At 35.4% G+C, this 18268-nt stretch overlaps 1 protein-coding gene across 29 annotated transcripts in view; it reads left to right on the top strand.

Annotated features, from left to right (window-relative positions):
* PHC3 (polyhomeotic homolog 3) overlaps positions 1 to 18268 on the top strand; it is a 74367-nt gene that overhangs the window by 23820 nt on the left and 32279 nt on the right. For 8 of the 29 annotated variants that reach the window (XR_014077052.1, XR_014077053.1, XR_014077051.1 and 5 more), the window contains exons 5-7: positions 2460 to 2558; positions 9023 to 9269; positions 16698 to 17569. Coding sequence is in view for 16 of the 29 variants with exons in the window: in XM_081570852.1 (XP_081426978.1) it covers positions 2460 to 2558; positions 9023 to 9269; positions 16698 to 17569 (1218 nt within the window). In the remaining 13 variants the exon portion in view is untranslated. Of the gene's footprint in view, positions 1 to 96; positions 256 to 2459; positions 2559 to 9022; positions 9270 to 16697; positions 17570 to 17871; positions 17920 to 18268 lie in introns of all 29 variants that reach the window. The other 21 variants (XR_014077045.1, XR_014077046.1, XR_014077041.1 and 18 more) reach the window with 5 other exon arrangements.

Here is an 18268-nt window from a genome sequence, read left to right as displayed (position 1 = left end):
ATATATACCATTGATTGCCTAACTGCAACTTGGTGAAATTCAATGACATGGAAGCAAGAAATGGAAGCCTATGACCTGATATGTTTTCTTCCTTAGATCAACCTCTCTACTTCTCCTACACCTGCACAGTTAATAAGCCGTTCCCAGGCTTCCAGTTCTACCAGTGGCAGTATTACCCAACAGACTATGTTACTAGGGAGTACCTCCCCTACCCTAACGGCAAGCCAAGCTCAAATGTATCTCCGAGCTCAAATGGTAAGATACGAGCTACCAGATTTTTTCAGTGTTTAAAAACTTGAGAGAGATCAAAATGTTTCTTGATTTGATGCAGTAGGAGGCATTTTTAATACTTAAGGAATGTTTAACAATTTTTTTGTGTGTATGTGATTTAACTCTACACGTTTATGCCATGAAAAATTCTACTTTAAATTAGTAGGCCTTCTTGATGTAGCTAACATTCTGTAACATGAGTGACTTATTTTTTAATATCAAATTTCTTTGATTTCAAACCTTTTTTCATATTATAACATCTCAAAACTGAGATGCATTGTATAATTGGCATCTTATAGTTGGTTCTTATAGTGATATATAAAATCACTGTATCTTTGACATTTTAGATTTGATGAAATCGTTAAACATTAAAAACATGGTTTTAACTGTTAATTACAGTTTATATTGTGGAATCTTCTGAAAGCTGGATTGGAGTTCTTGATAATTTACCAGATGAGTCTTAACTTTGGTTATTCCCATCTTCATATCTACAAGCTGATTTATATTCTTATGATCACTTTGATCTTTGGTTAATATAAGAATGTTAATTTGGCTACTTATTTCCTGATTTACTTGTTGAGCTTTAAGGAATATAAAAATTGGTTGACATTTACTTTATCTGATGTCTTTACAGATTTCTAGAGAAGAGCTTTATCCCTGATAGGAATTTATTTATATTTTTATATCCAGTGAACTGAATATATATCTGGATTCCCAATTCTTCACTAAAATTGCAAACAAAGTTTCCACCATATTTCTAATGGGAAGCAGTGATAATGACCCTCTTTTTTACAGACTGTTAAGTAGACATGACCATATTTCTGGTTGTCCTCCCCCTCCCCCATGAGATCTTATTTAATCAATAATAAGCTTCAGAATTGGGCTTCCCAGGTGGCTCTAGTGGTAAAGAACCCACCTGCTAATGCAGGAGAGGTCAGAGACGGGGTTAGATCCCTGGGTCGGGAGGATCCCCTGGAGAAGGGCATGGCAACTCACTCCAGTATTATTGCCTGGAGAATCCCATGGACAGAGGAGCCTGGTGGGCTGCAGTCCATAGGGTCGCAGAGAGTCGAACACGACTGAAGCGACTTAGCACACACACACGCTTCAAAATTAGGGAAACCATTTGAAATGATTGCTATTCGGCTGTTTTTAACCTTTAAAACTAGCAGTTTCATATGGTTCATGCTAGATAGAACATCGTTTTAGGTTTAGTGCTTGTAGCTGTTTGTATTGAATCATTCTTGTGAAAGTTATACTTTGTTGTTTAATTCACTTAAATTTAGTATGTAAAGAACTGAAGTTTAAAAGATCCCTTAATTGATAATTTTAAACCAAAATGGTTTTTGAGGAATTGTATAACTTTTGATGCAATTTTGAGATATTCACAGGTTCTTTGAAACAACTGTCATAATTTACTAAGTTGGATTGGGTAATCTCTAAGTGGATTGTATTGCCTTTTTAAATTAATGGCATTCTGTTTCAGTATTAAAAAATTAAACAGATGGTGATAATTAAATTGAGTATGTCTTTTTTTTTGATGTAAAGTTTTTTTTGCAAGCTGTTTTGTTGTTGAATTTTGACACATTGTGGCATTTACACTTAGAATGACTATTTGTAAAGAAATACTTTTAAAATCAAGAGCAACCTAGGTTTGTACTACACACAGATCCTGTGTAGGTGAGTGAAATATTATAGTATAGTATGTGTCATAGTTATCCTTTGCGGGTAAAGAGGACTGAAAAGACTTTTTGGTGTTTCTTTTCATGTTTCTCACTGAAATTTAATTTGGATTCAAGAGCAGTGACAATGATTGTCTATTACAACTTCCATTTTAGGAATCCTGCCACAATAGTTTTGAGTTAGGAAAAGTTTAATAGTTTACTTGGGGAAAAATTTGGTATGTGGATTTTATATTGCTAAAATACATTTTCTTTTTTGAGCACTGATTTATTTTCTACTCATCAGAATCATGAACTGTTTGAGAAATGTTTATGGTTTTTTCTTTTTTTTCCTTTTGAGTTCTCTATTATCAAAAACTTCTCCTTGTCATGTAAAACCTTTTGCGTAGGAGACAGTCCTAATCTGCATTGTCTTTCTGTCACAAATTTCAGTCTCTCTTGCCTGCATCGTGTGTGGGACATGTTCTTTTGTCTTAGGGTATTTTTTTGGTTTTTCTGTCTGTACAGCTGATTTTCACACCCGCTACCACTGTGGCTGCTGTACAGTCTGACATTCCTGTTGTCTCGTCGTCATCGTCATCTTCCTGTCAGTCTGCAGCTACTCAGGTGAGCTTGTCTAGCTTCATAAGTTGGTACTCTAAGGTCTGGGTCTTCAGGTTAAAGATAAACGTACATTTGTGTTTAAGTTACTGATGGTTTCAGTGCTTTTTGTCATACATTTCAGATTAACATTGAATATAGTGAGAACTTCAGGAACATTTTTTGGTTCTGTAGAAATTATAATGCCACGAAACATGGATATTTAGGTTATTTGACATTAGTGAAGTTAATGTGTTTTTGCTATGACATTTAATGTTCAGTTTTATTATAATGCAGATCTGCTTCTTTTATGTGAGATGTATTCTTCAGTTTCCTTTGCAAGCAGTTAAGTAATAACTAAGTCAGGATGGCTTTTGAATTTAAAAATGATAAATTTTAAATTTAAAAAATAGCGTTGGATAAATTTTAAATTTAAAAAATTGAGTAGGATATTACTCAATTTTTTGTTTATATTTGTTTGGTTCTATGGAAAAATAATTTTCACCTTACACCATTCACAAAAATAAAATAGAACTAGAATGTAGACCTGAAGACAAAAGATGAAACTATTAAACCTCTAGAAGACATAGGAGATAGTTTTACAGCTCTAGGGTAGGCAAAGCTTTCTCAGATAGGACACAAAAAGAATTAGCCAGAAGAGAAAATAATGATAAATCGGATTTTATCAAAATTTAAAAACTGTTCTTCAAAAGACATTGCTACAAAAATGAAGAGGCAAGCTACAGACTGAGGGGAAATGTTCACTAATATATATATATATATATGTCTGACAAAGGACATATATTGGGAATATGTAAAATAGGTGTAAAACTCAATGAGATCTTGAACAGTTTAGTTAAAAATGGTCAAAAGATTTAACACTTCACAAAAGAGGATAAGCAGAAGGCCAATAAGCACATGAAAAAAATGCTCAACATTATTAATCTTTCTAGAAATGTAAACCAAAACCACAGTATCACTATAGACTCACTAGAAAGGCTGAAATGAAGGAAACTGAAAATACCATGTTTGGCAAGAATGTGGTGCAGCCATACTACCACATGTAAAGTTAAATATATGCTTAACGTGTGACCCAGCAATTCCACTTCTAGATGTTTACCCTGAGAGATTTGAAAACATATATCCACATAAAGATATTTAAATGAGTGTTCATAGCAGCTCTATTGAGAATAGCCCCAAATTGGAAGTAACTTAGTCTGCTTTAAGTGGTGAATGGGTAAACATATTGTGGAATATTGCTCAGAAATAAAAAGGAACAGACTACTGATGCATCTCAGAAACATTATAATAGTGAAAGAAGCCAGATATCAGAGAGTGCATGCTTTGTGACTTAATTTATATGAATTCCAGAACAGGCAGAACTAATCTATAGTGGGAAAAAAAATGGATTTGTGATACCTAGAGCAGAAGGTGGAGGAGATGGACTGGGAAGGGGCATGAGTGAAAGGAATGTTCTATATTTTAATTGGGGTGGTGGTAACATGATGTATACATATGTCAAAACTTAATGCACTGGTTCATTCATTTTATTGTATGTAAGTTACACCTCAGGTTAATAAAAATGAATGAAATTGAGTACATTTTAAATTAAAGCTGTTGAATAGACTTTTATATTGTATGATACGATTTTGTATTGTATTTTTCCATTGTTAACATTTTGGATTGCATGTGGCAGAAGTTAATATATCCTAAGGTCATCCTTGGCTTTGTAATTTTAATTTAATAATCTCAATCATCTGGTAAAAGGTACAAAATGAGATAGCAGTAATATTCTTCAGTATTTTTCATGGAATCTCTTTCTTTTAATCATAAAGGTCTGTTTTCATATATCAGCATATAAAGGTGGTGATCAGTTAAACTCTGGTTTCTCCTAATGTGTTAATGTGACCCTCTATAGTTCCTTAACTTACTTGTATACATCACTTTCCATGTTTACAAAATGAGACCTTTGTTAACATTAAAATGTTTTGGGCTCTAAACTTTAAATGTCTCTTTGTGGAGTGAACTTATTGAAGTAATTATCTTCCCGTTTTTGTCTTTTTATAAAACCTAATAGAGCTAGACATTATCGGCTTCCAGAATGATAAAGTGGCATGGAGCTTGAGTTAGGTTGCCATTGAACTTACGTGCATGAAGTCCTACATGGGCTCAATGGGTTCATGGGCTACATGGGTTCAATTTCCACTGCATTTATTAGTTGTATGACTTTAGACAAGTTACCAAACATCTTTAGTGGTTATATGTACTTGTAGGGTTAAGTTGAAGAGTAATATATGTTTAGTGTCTAGAATCTCATAGATCCTCATTAGTACTTTCTCTGCAAAGGGAAGAATAGGAAGACCTGGGCTTATAAGCTGACTTTGGTAAGCCACTTGGTCACTTGCCAGTTAATTCATTTTGGGGACAGGTCATAGCATGGTGTTTATAAGTTTGGACTCTGCAGCCAGATTCTCTGGATTCAAATACATGTTCTACCACCTTCTCATTTTCTATCTTTAAACTTTCACTTCAGTTTCAACAATATAAAGTAAAATAAATATTTGTAAAATAATTATAATGCCTCATAGGGTTGTAATGAGAATTAAATAGGTTAATAAAATGAAAAACAGAAGTTTCTGTTAACCTAGTTAGCATTCACTAAATCTTAGCTGCTGTTATTACTTATACTAAGCTTCAATTTCTTCACTTTAAACTGGAAGTAATAGCTCAGAGCTGTTACAAGGAATAAATAGACACTCAGCATAGTGCCTGGCACATAAAATATCACGTGCTACTAATTACTGTTTTTGTTACACACTGTCTAAAGATGAGTCACAAATTTGGTTCTTAGCTTTTACATAGCTAATAGTGAAGAGAGAAACACAACCATTTAAAGGATTTGCAGTTTCCAAGGTAAAATAAACCAGTTATTAGGAAAATACAATTAACAAACTCTCTATAGAGCACAATCTGTTTTGTGGGTTCTCATGGAGAAAACATCTTGCATTGTCTTTAGTAGCATCTTTAATGTGAACATAGTCAAAGTAATTTATAGAATTAGCTCTTTGGGTCCAGATATGATATTTATAGATATGTGGCTCTCTAGTAATCTGAGTATTCCAGTGGTAACTTTCCTCAAGTTCAGGGCTGTTCATTTTGAAGAATTTGTGTTCCACTTTGTTAATTTTTAAACATATGCTCGCAGTTTTTAAAATATTTTGATTCAGATTGAGAAATGCCAAATTTGAAGTTTTAATATTCTTTAACTGACAAAAGTCAGTATAATTTTTCCTTAGTAATAAAATTTATAGCACACCGTAAAAAATAAGAAATTGGGACTATCTTAGCCTTATTTACTATTTTAAATGCTCCATCTCGTATCCTTACCTTGAAAAAAAAATCTAACTTTCAGAAGGTTATCATAATACTAAAAGTATGCTATGGAATAGTAAGAAATCTTACTAAGGCTATCAGGGAAATATTGTAAGAATTGAGGAGAAAACAGTCTTTTAAATTTAGAAGCTAGAAACAGTTCTGCCAGCACTCGTTTAATTTCCTTATCTGCAAAGAAGAGATGCTGCTATAATTCACACATAGTTAGGTCCAAATTAAAACAAGTGAGTATTTGGATAATCCACTATAAAAACGTGATGTGTGAAATTAGCAAGAATATTTTGTGTGAAACCTAGACTCTTTCAGAAAGTTTCTACAAAGTAATCATAGGAAAAGTTCAGATGAAATTAAAGTTGGACATTAGATGCCATAATATTCTTTATCTTAGAAAGGGTGGGTTCTTTTTAAAAGTGAAGTTCTGTCAAGGATATCTGAACATGTGATTTTTCTATTAACAGCTCAATTAGCTCTGTATATACTTCAGGAGTATAGTTTACATGTTTGAAATTTATTGTAAATATTTAAGCTAAGATGACCATAGATAGTAAAGCCATATTCTGAAGTTTATTCATTTGTATAAATAAAATACTTTATTTACACATACACTTTCTTTCAGAACTACAGAAAACAAAGGGAAAATTAGAAGAAAAATGTATATTAAATGGACTGCTTCAGGTTAAGGGTTCATTGTGTCAAATCTTCGTTTGCTTTGAATATTCTTTTAATTTGAAGAAAAGTTTTGTTTTTCAGGCTATAATTCAGCCTTTGAAAATCATCATTAGGTAGTCCACTTTTTGTATTCTTTATGGCACACGTTAAGTTTTATATTTTTCCCTTGCTTCCTGAGAGATTTTAATATTCCTCTGCTAGACATTTGTTGAGATTTTTTTGGTTAAATATGAACAAATTTTAGTGTTAGCTTAAGAAAACTATAAATAGAACAAGATACTTAACAAAATTCATGTCATACATATTTCGGAATCACATATTGGAGAATGCCTCAGACTTCTGTAGTTTCTGTTACGTCTGCAGCCAGAACTGTGGGGATTAAAAAATGAATGTCAGAGATGAGAACCTGCCAGTCAGAGCCTCAGTATGTCACAGACACAGACATTACTAATTCTAAAATAAGCTAGACCCTTGTCAGTGGTATAGGCCAGTATGATCCAAATTCTATGGGAAAAGTATAGACAGGAGGATAAATTATTCCTAACCAGAGACATGGAGAGGTTTCTTTGGGAGAATGAGTAGAAATTTTACTGGTCTTGAGCGGTGTGTTGGACTTCAGGAGACCGTGTTGCGGCAAGGGGAATTTGAACGAGGGCTCTAAGTGAAGAAAGTGCAAGGTGTGTTTGGAGAAGGATGAGCAGAACAGTTTGGCTAGAAAATGAGGATTGTGAACTGAAATAGTGGGAAAAGGGGCTCAAAGCAGTTTGGGCCTAGACAGTGGAGGACTTTGGCAAGCTGAGAAATATAGATTTTAGCATATTTTATTTTTGCGTTAAATTTCAGTAATACAGCAGTGATTTAGTGTGTGTACATTGCTGTGAAATATTTGACAAAAATCAGAGAAGATGCTCCATATGGTCTCACTTAGAAAATTCTTTCAGTAACTTAGAACTGACTAAAACTTCAACTGCGCTGAAGTAAACATTTATTTAGCGCCTGCTGTTGGCTGAACACTGCATTGGCACTTGAAAAGAGAAGGTATAGAGCATCAGTTAATGGTACTGTTGTAGAGACCAAACACACATGAAACTGAAGAACATTCATAAAGCAGCAATATATTTGTCACCCTAGAATCTTATACTTCAGTTTCCCTTCCTAGCATTAATGTATTTGGTGCGTTCATTCCAGAGAGGCAAAAAGTTAGGCATCCAGAAGAGGCATTTTCTGTCTTACTGTTTTAAAATGTTATAAACCTCAGATGAGAGTAATTGGGATAATCTTGGCCACCATCCTGACTGGCAGTGTGATTAGAAGCCCTGGTGTATACAGGAGTCGGGCTTCTGTGGTGGCTCTGCCTGCAGTGTGGGAGACCTGATATCGATCCGTGGTTTGGAAAGATCCCCAGGAGGAGGGCATGGCAACCCACTCCAATATTCTTGCCTGAAGAATCCGATGGACAGAGGAGCCTGGCGGGCTACAGTTGAGGGGGTCGCCAAAAGTGGGACACAGCTATCTGAGCACAGCACAGATAGGAGTCATCACATAAAGCATTTCAATGCCATGCACAGTCTCTTCAGTTCATGAGACCTAGTTCTCCAAGGCAAATGAGTGTTTCATAACCATCCCAACAAAATCTCACTAACTCTTTAAAGTTAGTTAATGGAAATGCTTTTAATAATTATCACAATGGGTTTGGTGATTTCATGAATTTGTTTTCTTAGAAGGTTAGTGTTCCCTTATAATCGCTTATCTATTATTATATATATACTATAGAAAAGTTTCTAGGTCTATAGCGATAATAGATAATCTCTGTAGACCTAGTAACTTGTTTGTTATCTCTTTTCTGATCTTTATTAAGATAGCAATATTGTATTCACACTCCCCTAATTGTGTGTAGTAATTTCTCACAAGTTTAAGAGGGGCTTGTAGGCTTGAAATGTTTCTCAGTGCTGACGTGGAGAACTCCAGAGTGAAGTTGAAGGAATTGCTCACTCTTCCTCTGTGTCCTGGGCTCTCCCACCTCTGCAGCTTGGCTCAAGTTTTCCCCTTTGCCTGGAATGCTCTTCCTGTTTCTTCTTCCCTTTGACTGTCTCTGACCTGGTAACTTTAAAATGCAGCATGTTACAGGGTAATTTCCTCCTAGTCATAGTTCTTTTGCAATATGTATATATATTCTATTTTTATTTAGTTCTTAATGATTCTTTTCCTTCATATCTTTTAAAAAAATTGCCACTTAATGTTTAAGGAATGATTATTAATTAGAATAACAACTCCCCTTTCCTTCAGGGTTAATTAGTTGTTTCATGTGTTTGGAACTTTATGTATAAAAAAGCATAATATAAATATGTTGTCATTGTTATAATGGTAGCGATTACCACATCAATTAATACCATCTGTTTCATCCTTGTTTTTTGTTGTGTGGTTCTTAGGTTCAGAATTTAACATTACGCAGCCAGAAGTTGGGTGTATTATCTAGCTCACAAAATGGTCCGCCAAAAAGTACTAGTCAAACTCAGTCATTGACAATTTGTCATAACAAAACAACAGTGACCAGTTCTAAAATCAGCCAACGAGATCCTTCTCCAGAAAGTAATAAGAAAGGAGAAAGTCCAAGTCTGGAATCACGAAGCACAGCTGTCACCCGGACATCAAGTATTCACCAGTTAATAGCACCAGGTGGGAAAAACTTTTGTTGAAAATGGTTGCATTATTCATTTTCTTCACAGGCAGAGCAAAACAAAAGATATCCATTACTTGAACAAGAATACTTTTAAAACATTGTAAAGTGTGAATTTTATAACTTAACAAAAGAATGTCTCAACGGTATAGCTTGGAAAAAAGAAAAAGAGCCCAACAGTTAAAGCATTATAATAGATTTTTTTGGTCAGTTGACATTTGATTAACATCTTCATTGTGTGCTAGTCTCCTGTTGTATGGATAAAACCTGTTTGCTTTAAAAAAAAAAAAAATTTGCCCGTGGTTTATTTAATATGCTTTACTGGTCCAAAATTAAAAGCTTTTTTAAAAAGCAAGTATGTATTTTTCTTTAAAGTTGTGACTAGTGGGAGGAATTTATCACTTTCCAAAAATAAGGATTATGCATAATTATTTTCCTCACCATGTTGCTCTTTTTCCATCTTTGATTTCATCTCTGAGAGGAAGATGTTGGGGAACCAACTAAGTTGTTTTCATTCTCGTCTGCCTTTGAAACCCATGTGTGTTCCCTTTACCATCTACAGATAATCTTCCTTCATGGTTCTTATGCTGAAAGTGTTAGGGCTGTCCAGAGTGAGTCCTTATCATGTCTTCTGTGCATCTCAGAATTTCTCAGTTTTGAGCTTTCTTCAATTCTAGTGGGATAAGAAGCTATCTACTTTCTCCTTTAAAGTTAGCACTATTTCCTTGTGTCATTGATTGCATTTTTTTTTTAAATTGGTTCCTGACCTTCTCTCATAGTTACAGCAGCTTTTGTCTCCCTCATGCTGGATCCTTTCTTCTGCTTCATAAGCCTACTTAGATCTCTCCTATTCTTAATATATCTACATGTTTTTATACCAGGTTAATTTGTTTATTGAAAGTGTGTGTCATGCACTGAGCTAGGCACCTCATATATGTTACATAAAAAAAAAAATCTTCCTTTGATCCAACCTCATCAGGTAAGTATCTTCTTTCTATCCTTTTATAATTATGCATTACTTTTTTATAATATATATATTTTACTGAAGTATAGTTGACTTACAATGTTTTAGGTGCACAGCAAGGTGAGTCAGTTATACAAATACACATATATTATTTTTGAAATTATTTTCCATCATAGGTTATTACAAGATACTAACTATAGTTCCCTTGACTATACAGTAAACCTTTGTTGCTTGTTGCATATCTATTTTTTAATTAGAAATCTAGCATTCTATTCATACTAAGTCAAACAAGTGGAATCAAAATGTCATAATTTTTTTACTTAGGCAAAAATTCATAAGTTTTCTAAAATATATATTATACATATTTACATGTATACAAAGCTTTTCTACTACACTTGATAAAGGCTTGAGAGACAGCAAAAAAAAAGAGATGGAGAAATTGGAAAACATAAACTGAATGAAATGGGAGCATTGAATATGAACTAGAAAAAGTGAAACTGACTAGATAAAAGTAAAAGATCATCATATAGTCCAGTTGTTTTTAACATGATTGCGCATTAGAAACATCTGGAGCTCTGGAGAAAAAAGCAATACCTGAGCATTTGTATTTTTCAAAAAATTTCAAGATAATTCTGATATGCATCTGCATTTTAAAAAGTGATTACAGGTTTTTCTATTAGATCCTAGTTTTGGTGATACAGAGTTCTATTTTTCTGTTGACCAATCATAATACAATGATAGTAAGTGAATAATAGTTACATAATCACAATAGTAAAAGATGTTTATCAGCTTTCATAATCAATAGCCAGACAAAAAAGATAACTACAGTTGCAAGCTATAATGGGAACATGATTAGCTTAACAATATAAAATAATTACATACAATTTGGGGGTCAAGCAGAGTGATGTGGTAAGTGGAAGTGCATATATGTACATGTTTTCATCCACTCAGCCAGTCTATGTCTTTTGGTTGGTACGTTTAATCCATTTACATTTAGGGTAATTATCAATATGTATGATCCTATTACCATTTGCTTAATTGTCTTGGGTTTATTTTCTGTCTTGGGTTTCTTTTCCTTGTTTTTTTGTTTCCTGCCTAGAGAAGTTAGTTCCTTTAGCATTTGTTGTAAAGCTGGTTTTGGTGGTGCTGAATTCGCTTAACTTTTGTCTGTCTGGAAAGCTTCTGATTTCTCCATAAAATCTGAAGGCAAGTCTTGCTGGGTAGAGTATTCTTGGTTGTAGGTTCTTACCATTCATCACTTTAAATAATCATGCCATTCCCTTTTGGCTTGTGGAGTTTCTATTGAGAAATCAGCTGATAGCCTGATGGGAGTTCCCTTGTATGTTATTTGTTTTTCCTTGTTGCTTTTAATATTTTATCTCTGTGTTTAATTTTTGTCAGTTTGATTACTATGTGTATTGGGGTGTTTCTCCTGGGGTTTACCCTTCCTGGGACTCTGTGCTTCCTGGACTTGATTGACTATTTCATTTCCCATGTTAGGGAAGTTTTCAGCTATTATCCCTTCGAATATTTTCTCTCTCTCTTCTTCTGGGACCCCTAAAATGTAATGTTGGTGCATTTAATGTTGTCGAAGAGGTCTCTTAGGCTGTCTTCATTTCTTTTCATTCTTTTTTCTATATTTTGTTCTGTGGCAGTGATTTTCACCATTCTGTCCTCCAGATCATTTATCCGTTTTTCTGCCTCAGTTATTCTGCTGTTGGTTCCTTCTAGTGTATTATTCATCTCTGTTCTTTAGTTCTTCTAGGTCTTTGGTAAACATTTCTTACATCTTCTCAATCTTGGCCTCCATTCTTTTCCTGAGATCCTAGATCATCTTTTCATTGCCATTATTCTGAATTTTTTTTCTGGAAGGTTGCCTGTCTCCACTTCATTGAGTTGTTTCTCTGGGGTTTTATCTTGTCTCTTCATCTGAGACATAACTTTCTGCTTTTTCATGCTGATTAACTTTCTGTCATATGGTTTTTGTTTTAGCTGCTATGAGACTGCTGCTTCCTGCTTCTTCTGTCTGACCTCTGATGGATGAGGCTAAGAGGCTTGTATAAGCTTCTTGATGGGAGGGACTGGCAGGGAAAAATTGGGTCTTACTGTGGTGGGCAGGGCCTTACTCAATAAAGCTTTAATCCAATTATCTGCTGATGGGTAGGGTTGCACTCCCTCCCTGGTAGTTGTTTGGCCTGAGGTGACCCAGCCCTGGAGTCTGTGAGCTCTATGGTAGGGTTAATGGCGAATTCCAAGAGGGTTTATGCCAATGAGTACCTTCCAGTGCAGCTGTGCCTGTGGTGAGCCCCTGCTGACCCATGCCTCCACAGGAGACCCTCCAACACTAGCAGGTAGTTTTGATTTCAGTCTTCTGTGGGGTCACTGCTCCTCTCCTCTGGGTCTTGGTGCATGCAAAATTTTGTTTGTGCCCTCCAAGACTGGAGTCTGTTTCCCTCAGTACTCTGGAAGTCCTCTAATCAAATCCCACTGGCCCTCAAGGCCAGATTCCCTGGGGATTCCCAGTCCCTTTGTCGGATCCCCAGGCTGGGAAACCTGACGTGGGGTTCAGAATCTTCACAATAGTGTGAGAAAGTCTTTGGTATTTCTGTTCTCCTGTCTGTGGGTCACGCACCCTGGCAGGTATGGGATTTGATTTGATTGCGATTGTGCCCCTCCTACCGTCTTGCTGTGGCTTCTTCTTTTTCTTTGGACACTAGGTATATTTTTGTGACGTGTCCTTCTGTTGATGGTTGTTCAACAGCTATTTGCTGTTTGATTTTGGTGCTCTCACAGGAGGAGATGAGCACACGTCCTTCTGTTTCACCATCTTGAACCGCCCTCTATGCATTACTTCTTAAAGTTTCATTTTATTAATACACTGCTGAAGGTTGCCTTTCCTCCATCTAAACCTGTTTCTCTTTTCATATTTCCTCTGTGCTAATATTGCCAACTTTCTCTGATAGTGTGGTTACATGTGAATTCTTCTTTATAAACATCTGGGTGCCAGGTCCTGCTGTCTGTATGGCCTGGTAACAGAATTTTTGTACTGTATTGTCTAGAGCGTTCTTAGCCTCATACCTGCCCCTGGCCAATGTTTTGTTTTTTGGTTATTTTTGGCCATGCTGCATGGCTTGTGGAATTTCAGTTCCCTGACCAAGGGTTGAACCTTGGACGGTGCCCTCGGCAGTGAAAGCACAGAGTCCTATCCACCGGACTGCCTGGTAATTCCCTGGCCAGTGTTGATAGAAGTGTGGAGAGGCAGTGACTCACTTTGCTTGGAATGACTGCTCAGAGGAAAATTTCTAGTGATTTCTATAGTTTAAATGGAGGGTAGGTTAATTTCCTTCCAAAGAGAAAGGTACAAAGTCTGTCAGGGTTAATTCAAGCAAAGAGATTCACTTTTCGATTTTCAATCCCTTCGAACCCTCCAATACCTGGTTCTAAGTTGGCAAGGCAGCAGTTATAATTTTTCTGCCCTTTTAGGTTTTCTCCTCTTGCTGGTGGGGTATTAGTCTGAAGCTAAATTTTTTTTTTTAGATTCTTGATTTGGTAATTTGTCCTTTTCTTCAATTGGAAGAATGTTTGCTCTTGCAGGTCACTTTCAAATATTAAAAAATATACTTGTGTTCTAACATAATGTACAGTCTAATATTTATTATAATAGACATGTTTATTATTACATACATTTCTAGGGTGCTAAAATCATTTACTTTTCTTCACCATTTCTTCTTGAGAATGGAATTCCCGCTTGATATTTATTAATCTTTTTCTTAATATATAAAATACAGGCAAACTTTAACCGAATATCTGGAAATTATCATGAGCTGTTTTAGAACTCAAGTTGTTTAATAGCAGTTTTTAGAGCTTTTATGAAATTAATCTAGTTAAAAAAATATGGTTAATTGTTTGCATATATTAATCCAGTATGTAGAAGGACTTAATGAAAGCCTAATTAGTCTGCTTAGATTGCCATGAAAAAATGCCATAGACTAGGTAGCTTAAACAACAGAAATTGATCTTCTATCTTCTCACAGTTCTGGAGGATGGAAAGCTCATGATCAAAAGCTGGCAGCGTTTGGTTTTTGGTGAGCGCTTTCTTCCAGGCTTGCAGATGGCTGCCACCTTGTGTGTCCTCCCGTGGTCTTCCCTCTGAGTGTGAGAAGAGGATAGCAAGTTTTCCTGTTGGGTCAGGGTCTTGCCCGTTGACCTCATTTAACCATATATTACTTCCTTCGAGGCCCCGTTACCAAATACAGCCACATTAAGAGATAGGGATTGAACATATGAATTTTGGGGGACACAAACATTTGGACTATAGTTGGAACCCAGACTCAGCTAGGACTGTGGCTTCTTTTATACCCAGTGCTGCCCCTTAATAGCTAGGTGATTGCAGGCAAGTCACTTGACTATTGAAAGTTTCTTCACCTGAAATTTATTGGATTACTAGAGTACCTATCTTACCTCATGGGGTTGTATAACTACAGAATGAAATGATATATTTAATAATTTACAATAATACAGTATTTGCAATAAGAAAAGGTTCTACTTGATATGTAGAATACCTGACAATACTAAAGTGTTTGTTAAAATAAGAAAAATTAACAAATGTCATATTCTCCAAGCACTAAACTTTTCTTATACAGAAGTATTGTTTCAGGTATCCTCACAGTTATTCTATAGTATATGTGCTTGTCAGTTGGACTTAGGACTAATATAAAATATATAGACACATTCTGATGTCTGATCAAAGAAAAGTTTAATTTAGGTGAAAGGATAACTATTACTCTAGTGAATTACCAGCTCTAGAAAACAAAGTTTGCTTACTTGCTAGAGCAGAGAGAGACTTTTTATTCCTGTGACTATAGTCTCCATTGTATTTCAAGACTATGGTAAATCTTTATAACTTAAAAAATTGAAGTAAAGTGGGCCTTTGCTATTATGCTCACAAAACCTCTATTTCCTTATCTGTAAAAGGGCAATAATAATACCTACTCCACAGGCATTTTGTAAGTAAAAAGGAAAGTTATGTGAAAGCATCTTAAGCCCCTCAGTGGAAAGGTACTCTATAGAAAGCCAAGATTTCATTGACTAATATTGAGTGTTTACCAATACATTTATAAGGTGGTGACGTAAAATTTTCAGTCTTAGTTTGAAATGCTAGTCTAGTTATATGAAGAAATGCTAGTCTAGTTATATGAAGATTATTATCTAATTTCCGTTTTGGTTTCAAGAATGCTTGGGTATTTGTTAAGTCTTCTAAATGCTTCTTTCTTGAGGTGTTAATCAGATGTTAATTTCTTTAAAGAATGTCCAGAATTTTAAATAATAACCAAATGCAAAAAGATTGAAATAAGTTGTTAGAATATTTTATAACGTTTTTGTCACAAATGTGGTTCAGTGTAAAAACGCGTTACAGTCTGAGATTAAGAAAAAAATTTTGTCTGTCTTTAGGTATGTTTTAAATGTGATACTAATATTAATACTAATATTAAGCCGTCTTTTCAGTTTATCTTCTAGTGAACCCAGTTTCCATTATTTAGATAGGATTTCATCAGCACCTCCCTCTATGTAAACATAGGCACCAGTATACAGAAGAGGCATAATGATGTGGAAACACTTAGTACTTGATTTTGCTAATTCTTATATATGTGTGTGTATATATATACTTTTTTCCTGTTATGAGTGACTCCCTTGTGTAAAAAACTGATATTATTACTTACACATTACTGTAGGGTTTTGTGAGCAAGGGGAAGAAGAGAAGTAAACCAAGATCCTTTATCTAGACAGCATGACTGATGGTATCATTTTTTCTGCAAGCAAAACTAGTGCTCTCCTAGATTTGAAATGACCTCTGAAATTTCGTTTCACCATGGTTAAATTTCATTTAATCATGCTGTAGGAGTTACAGATGTGTTTTGCTTAACTGAATTTTTATACAAAAATTTTCCTGGGTCAAATAGTAGCAACTGTCTATCTTGGTTTAAATTTGGGAGCTTATTTTGGAAGCTTTTTAAGTAATTGACTGTTAGTTGCAAGAATGTTTAGACATGGATTAAAAAGGATACGATCTTTATTTGATGATTTTGGAGTTATCGTAGTGTAATATAAAGATATTATACTTGTTCAGTTATGCTCTTCTTGCCAAAGAATGATTCACTTTGTTAAAAGTTACTGAAAATATTTGATGACCTTTAAAATTTAATAAGAATAAATCATGTGTAAATTCAGATTTATATCAGTTGTTTTAGGCAGTTTTCTTTTGGAACTTATCACAGTGCCGTTTATTTTATGAAATTATGTAGTTTTTCAAGGAAGAGTTGTTTGTCGTTACATTTTCGAATCATTCTTATTAGGAAGACTCTTTATAGATTTCTGATGTGAAAACTTTCCTCCTTTAGATTTATTTTAAAATTCATGTGATGTTTTTGAAATAAAGACTAATTGTCATTTTTTTCTCTCGTAGCGTCATATCCTCCAATTCAGCCTCATCCTCTAATAAAACATCAACAGATTCCTCTTCATTCACCACCTCCCAAAGTTTCCCATCATCAGCTGATACTACAACAGCAGCAACAACAAATTCAGCCAATCACACTTCAAAGTCCAACTCAAGACCCACCACCCTCCCAGCACTGTATACCACTCCAAAACCACGGCCTGCCTCCAGCTCCCAGTAGTGCCCAGTCACAGCATTGTTCACCAATTCAGAGTCATCCCCCTCCTCTAGCAATGTCTCCTAGCCAGTCACAGTCAGCACAGCAGTCTGTAGTGGTGTCTCCTCCTCCACCTCATTCACCAAGTCAATCTCCTACTATAATTATTCATCCACAAGCACTTATTCAGCCACACCCTCTTGTGTCATCAGCTCTCCAGCCAGGGTCAAACTTGCAGCAGTCCACCGCTAATCAGGTGCAACCTACAGCACAGCTGAATCTTCCATCCCACCTTCCACTTCCAGCTTCCCCTGTTGTACACATTGGTCCAGTTCAGCAGTCTGCCTTGGTGTCCCCAGGTCAGCAGATTGTGTCTCCAACATCACACCAGCAATATTCAACCCTGCAGTCCTCTCCAATCCCAATTGCAACCCCTCCACAGATGTCAACATCACCTCCAGCTCAAATTCCACCACTGCCCCTGCAGTCTATGCAATCTTTACAAGTGCAGCCTGAAATTCTATCCCAGGGTCAGGTTTTGGTGCAGAATGCTTTGGTGTCTGAAGAGGAGCTTCCAGCTGCAGAAGCTTTGGTCCAGTTGCCATTTCAGACTCTTCCTCCTCCACAGACTGTTGCGGTAAACCTACAAGTACAACCACCAGCACCCGTTGATCCACCAGTGGTAAGCCCTTGGAAGCTCTTTGACTTTCTTGCTGAACTGAAAGTAAACAGTTTTCTCCCACGTTGTGTTTTATCATTAGATCTAAATGCCTATGAATTTAAAAAGCTTGAAATTTCCATCTGTCAGTGTCTGACATATGTGCTATATGGGCCAAAAAAAAGTGCCAAAAAAAAAGTGCCATTTGTTATAGTATGGTTGCATGCTTGATAATTTGTGATGGTTATTAAAGTCCCTCGTTAATTTTATTACTATTTAAACAAATCCATCTGCTATCTTTACAGAGTTGATTTTTTTTCCCCAAGGGAATGCATTTGAACCAGTGTCATCTGCACAAAGTTTTTTCTCTTAAGGTGATTATCCTTCATAGATCCCTTTGTTGGCTTGTATGTTCTTAAACGTATGGTTTATCTAGCTAACCTTTTTTGGTTGTATGCATTCTGCAGTTCTAGGCCGTTATGGGGCTTTTGCTTCAAGGTGGAGGTATGCTTATATGATGTAATTTTTTGGTAAACTTATATTTTATAATTAAAATTTTGTAAAAGTTATTCTAGGAAAGAATCCAGCTTTGGAAACAAACATTAACTGTAGTCCATCTTTTAGAATTGTAACTTCTGATTTTTAAATTTCTACTAAGGGAAAACATATACTTGAAATATGTCTCATTTAAAAAGCTGAGAAGGATGAGTTGAATACTGAGAA

This window comes from Giraffa tippelskirchi, chromosome 2, assembly GCF_054371585.1.
Source record: "Giraffa tippelskirchi isolate mGirTip1 chromosome 2, T2T-mGirTip1v1.2.pri, whole genome shotgun sequence".
NCBI lineage: Eukaryota > Metazoa > Chordata > Mammalia > Artiodactyla > Giraffidae > Giraffa > Giraffa tippelskirchi.
Note: the sequence above shows the minus strand (reverse complement) of the source record. Positions and strands in the feature narration are given on the sequence as shown.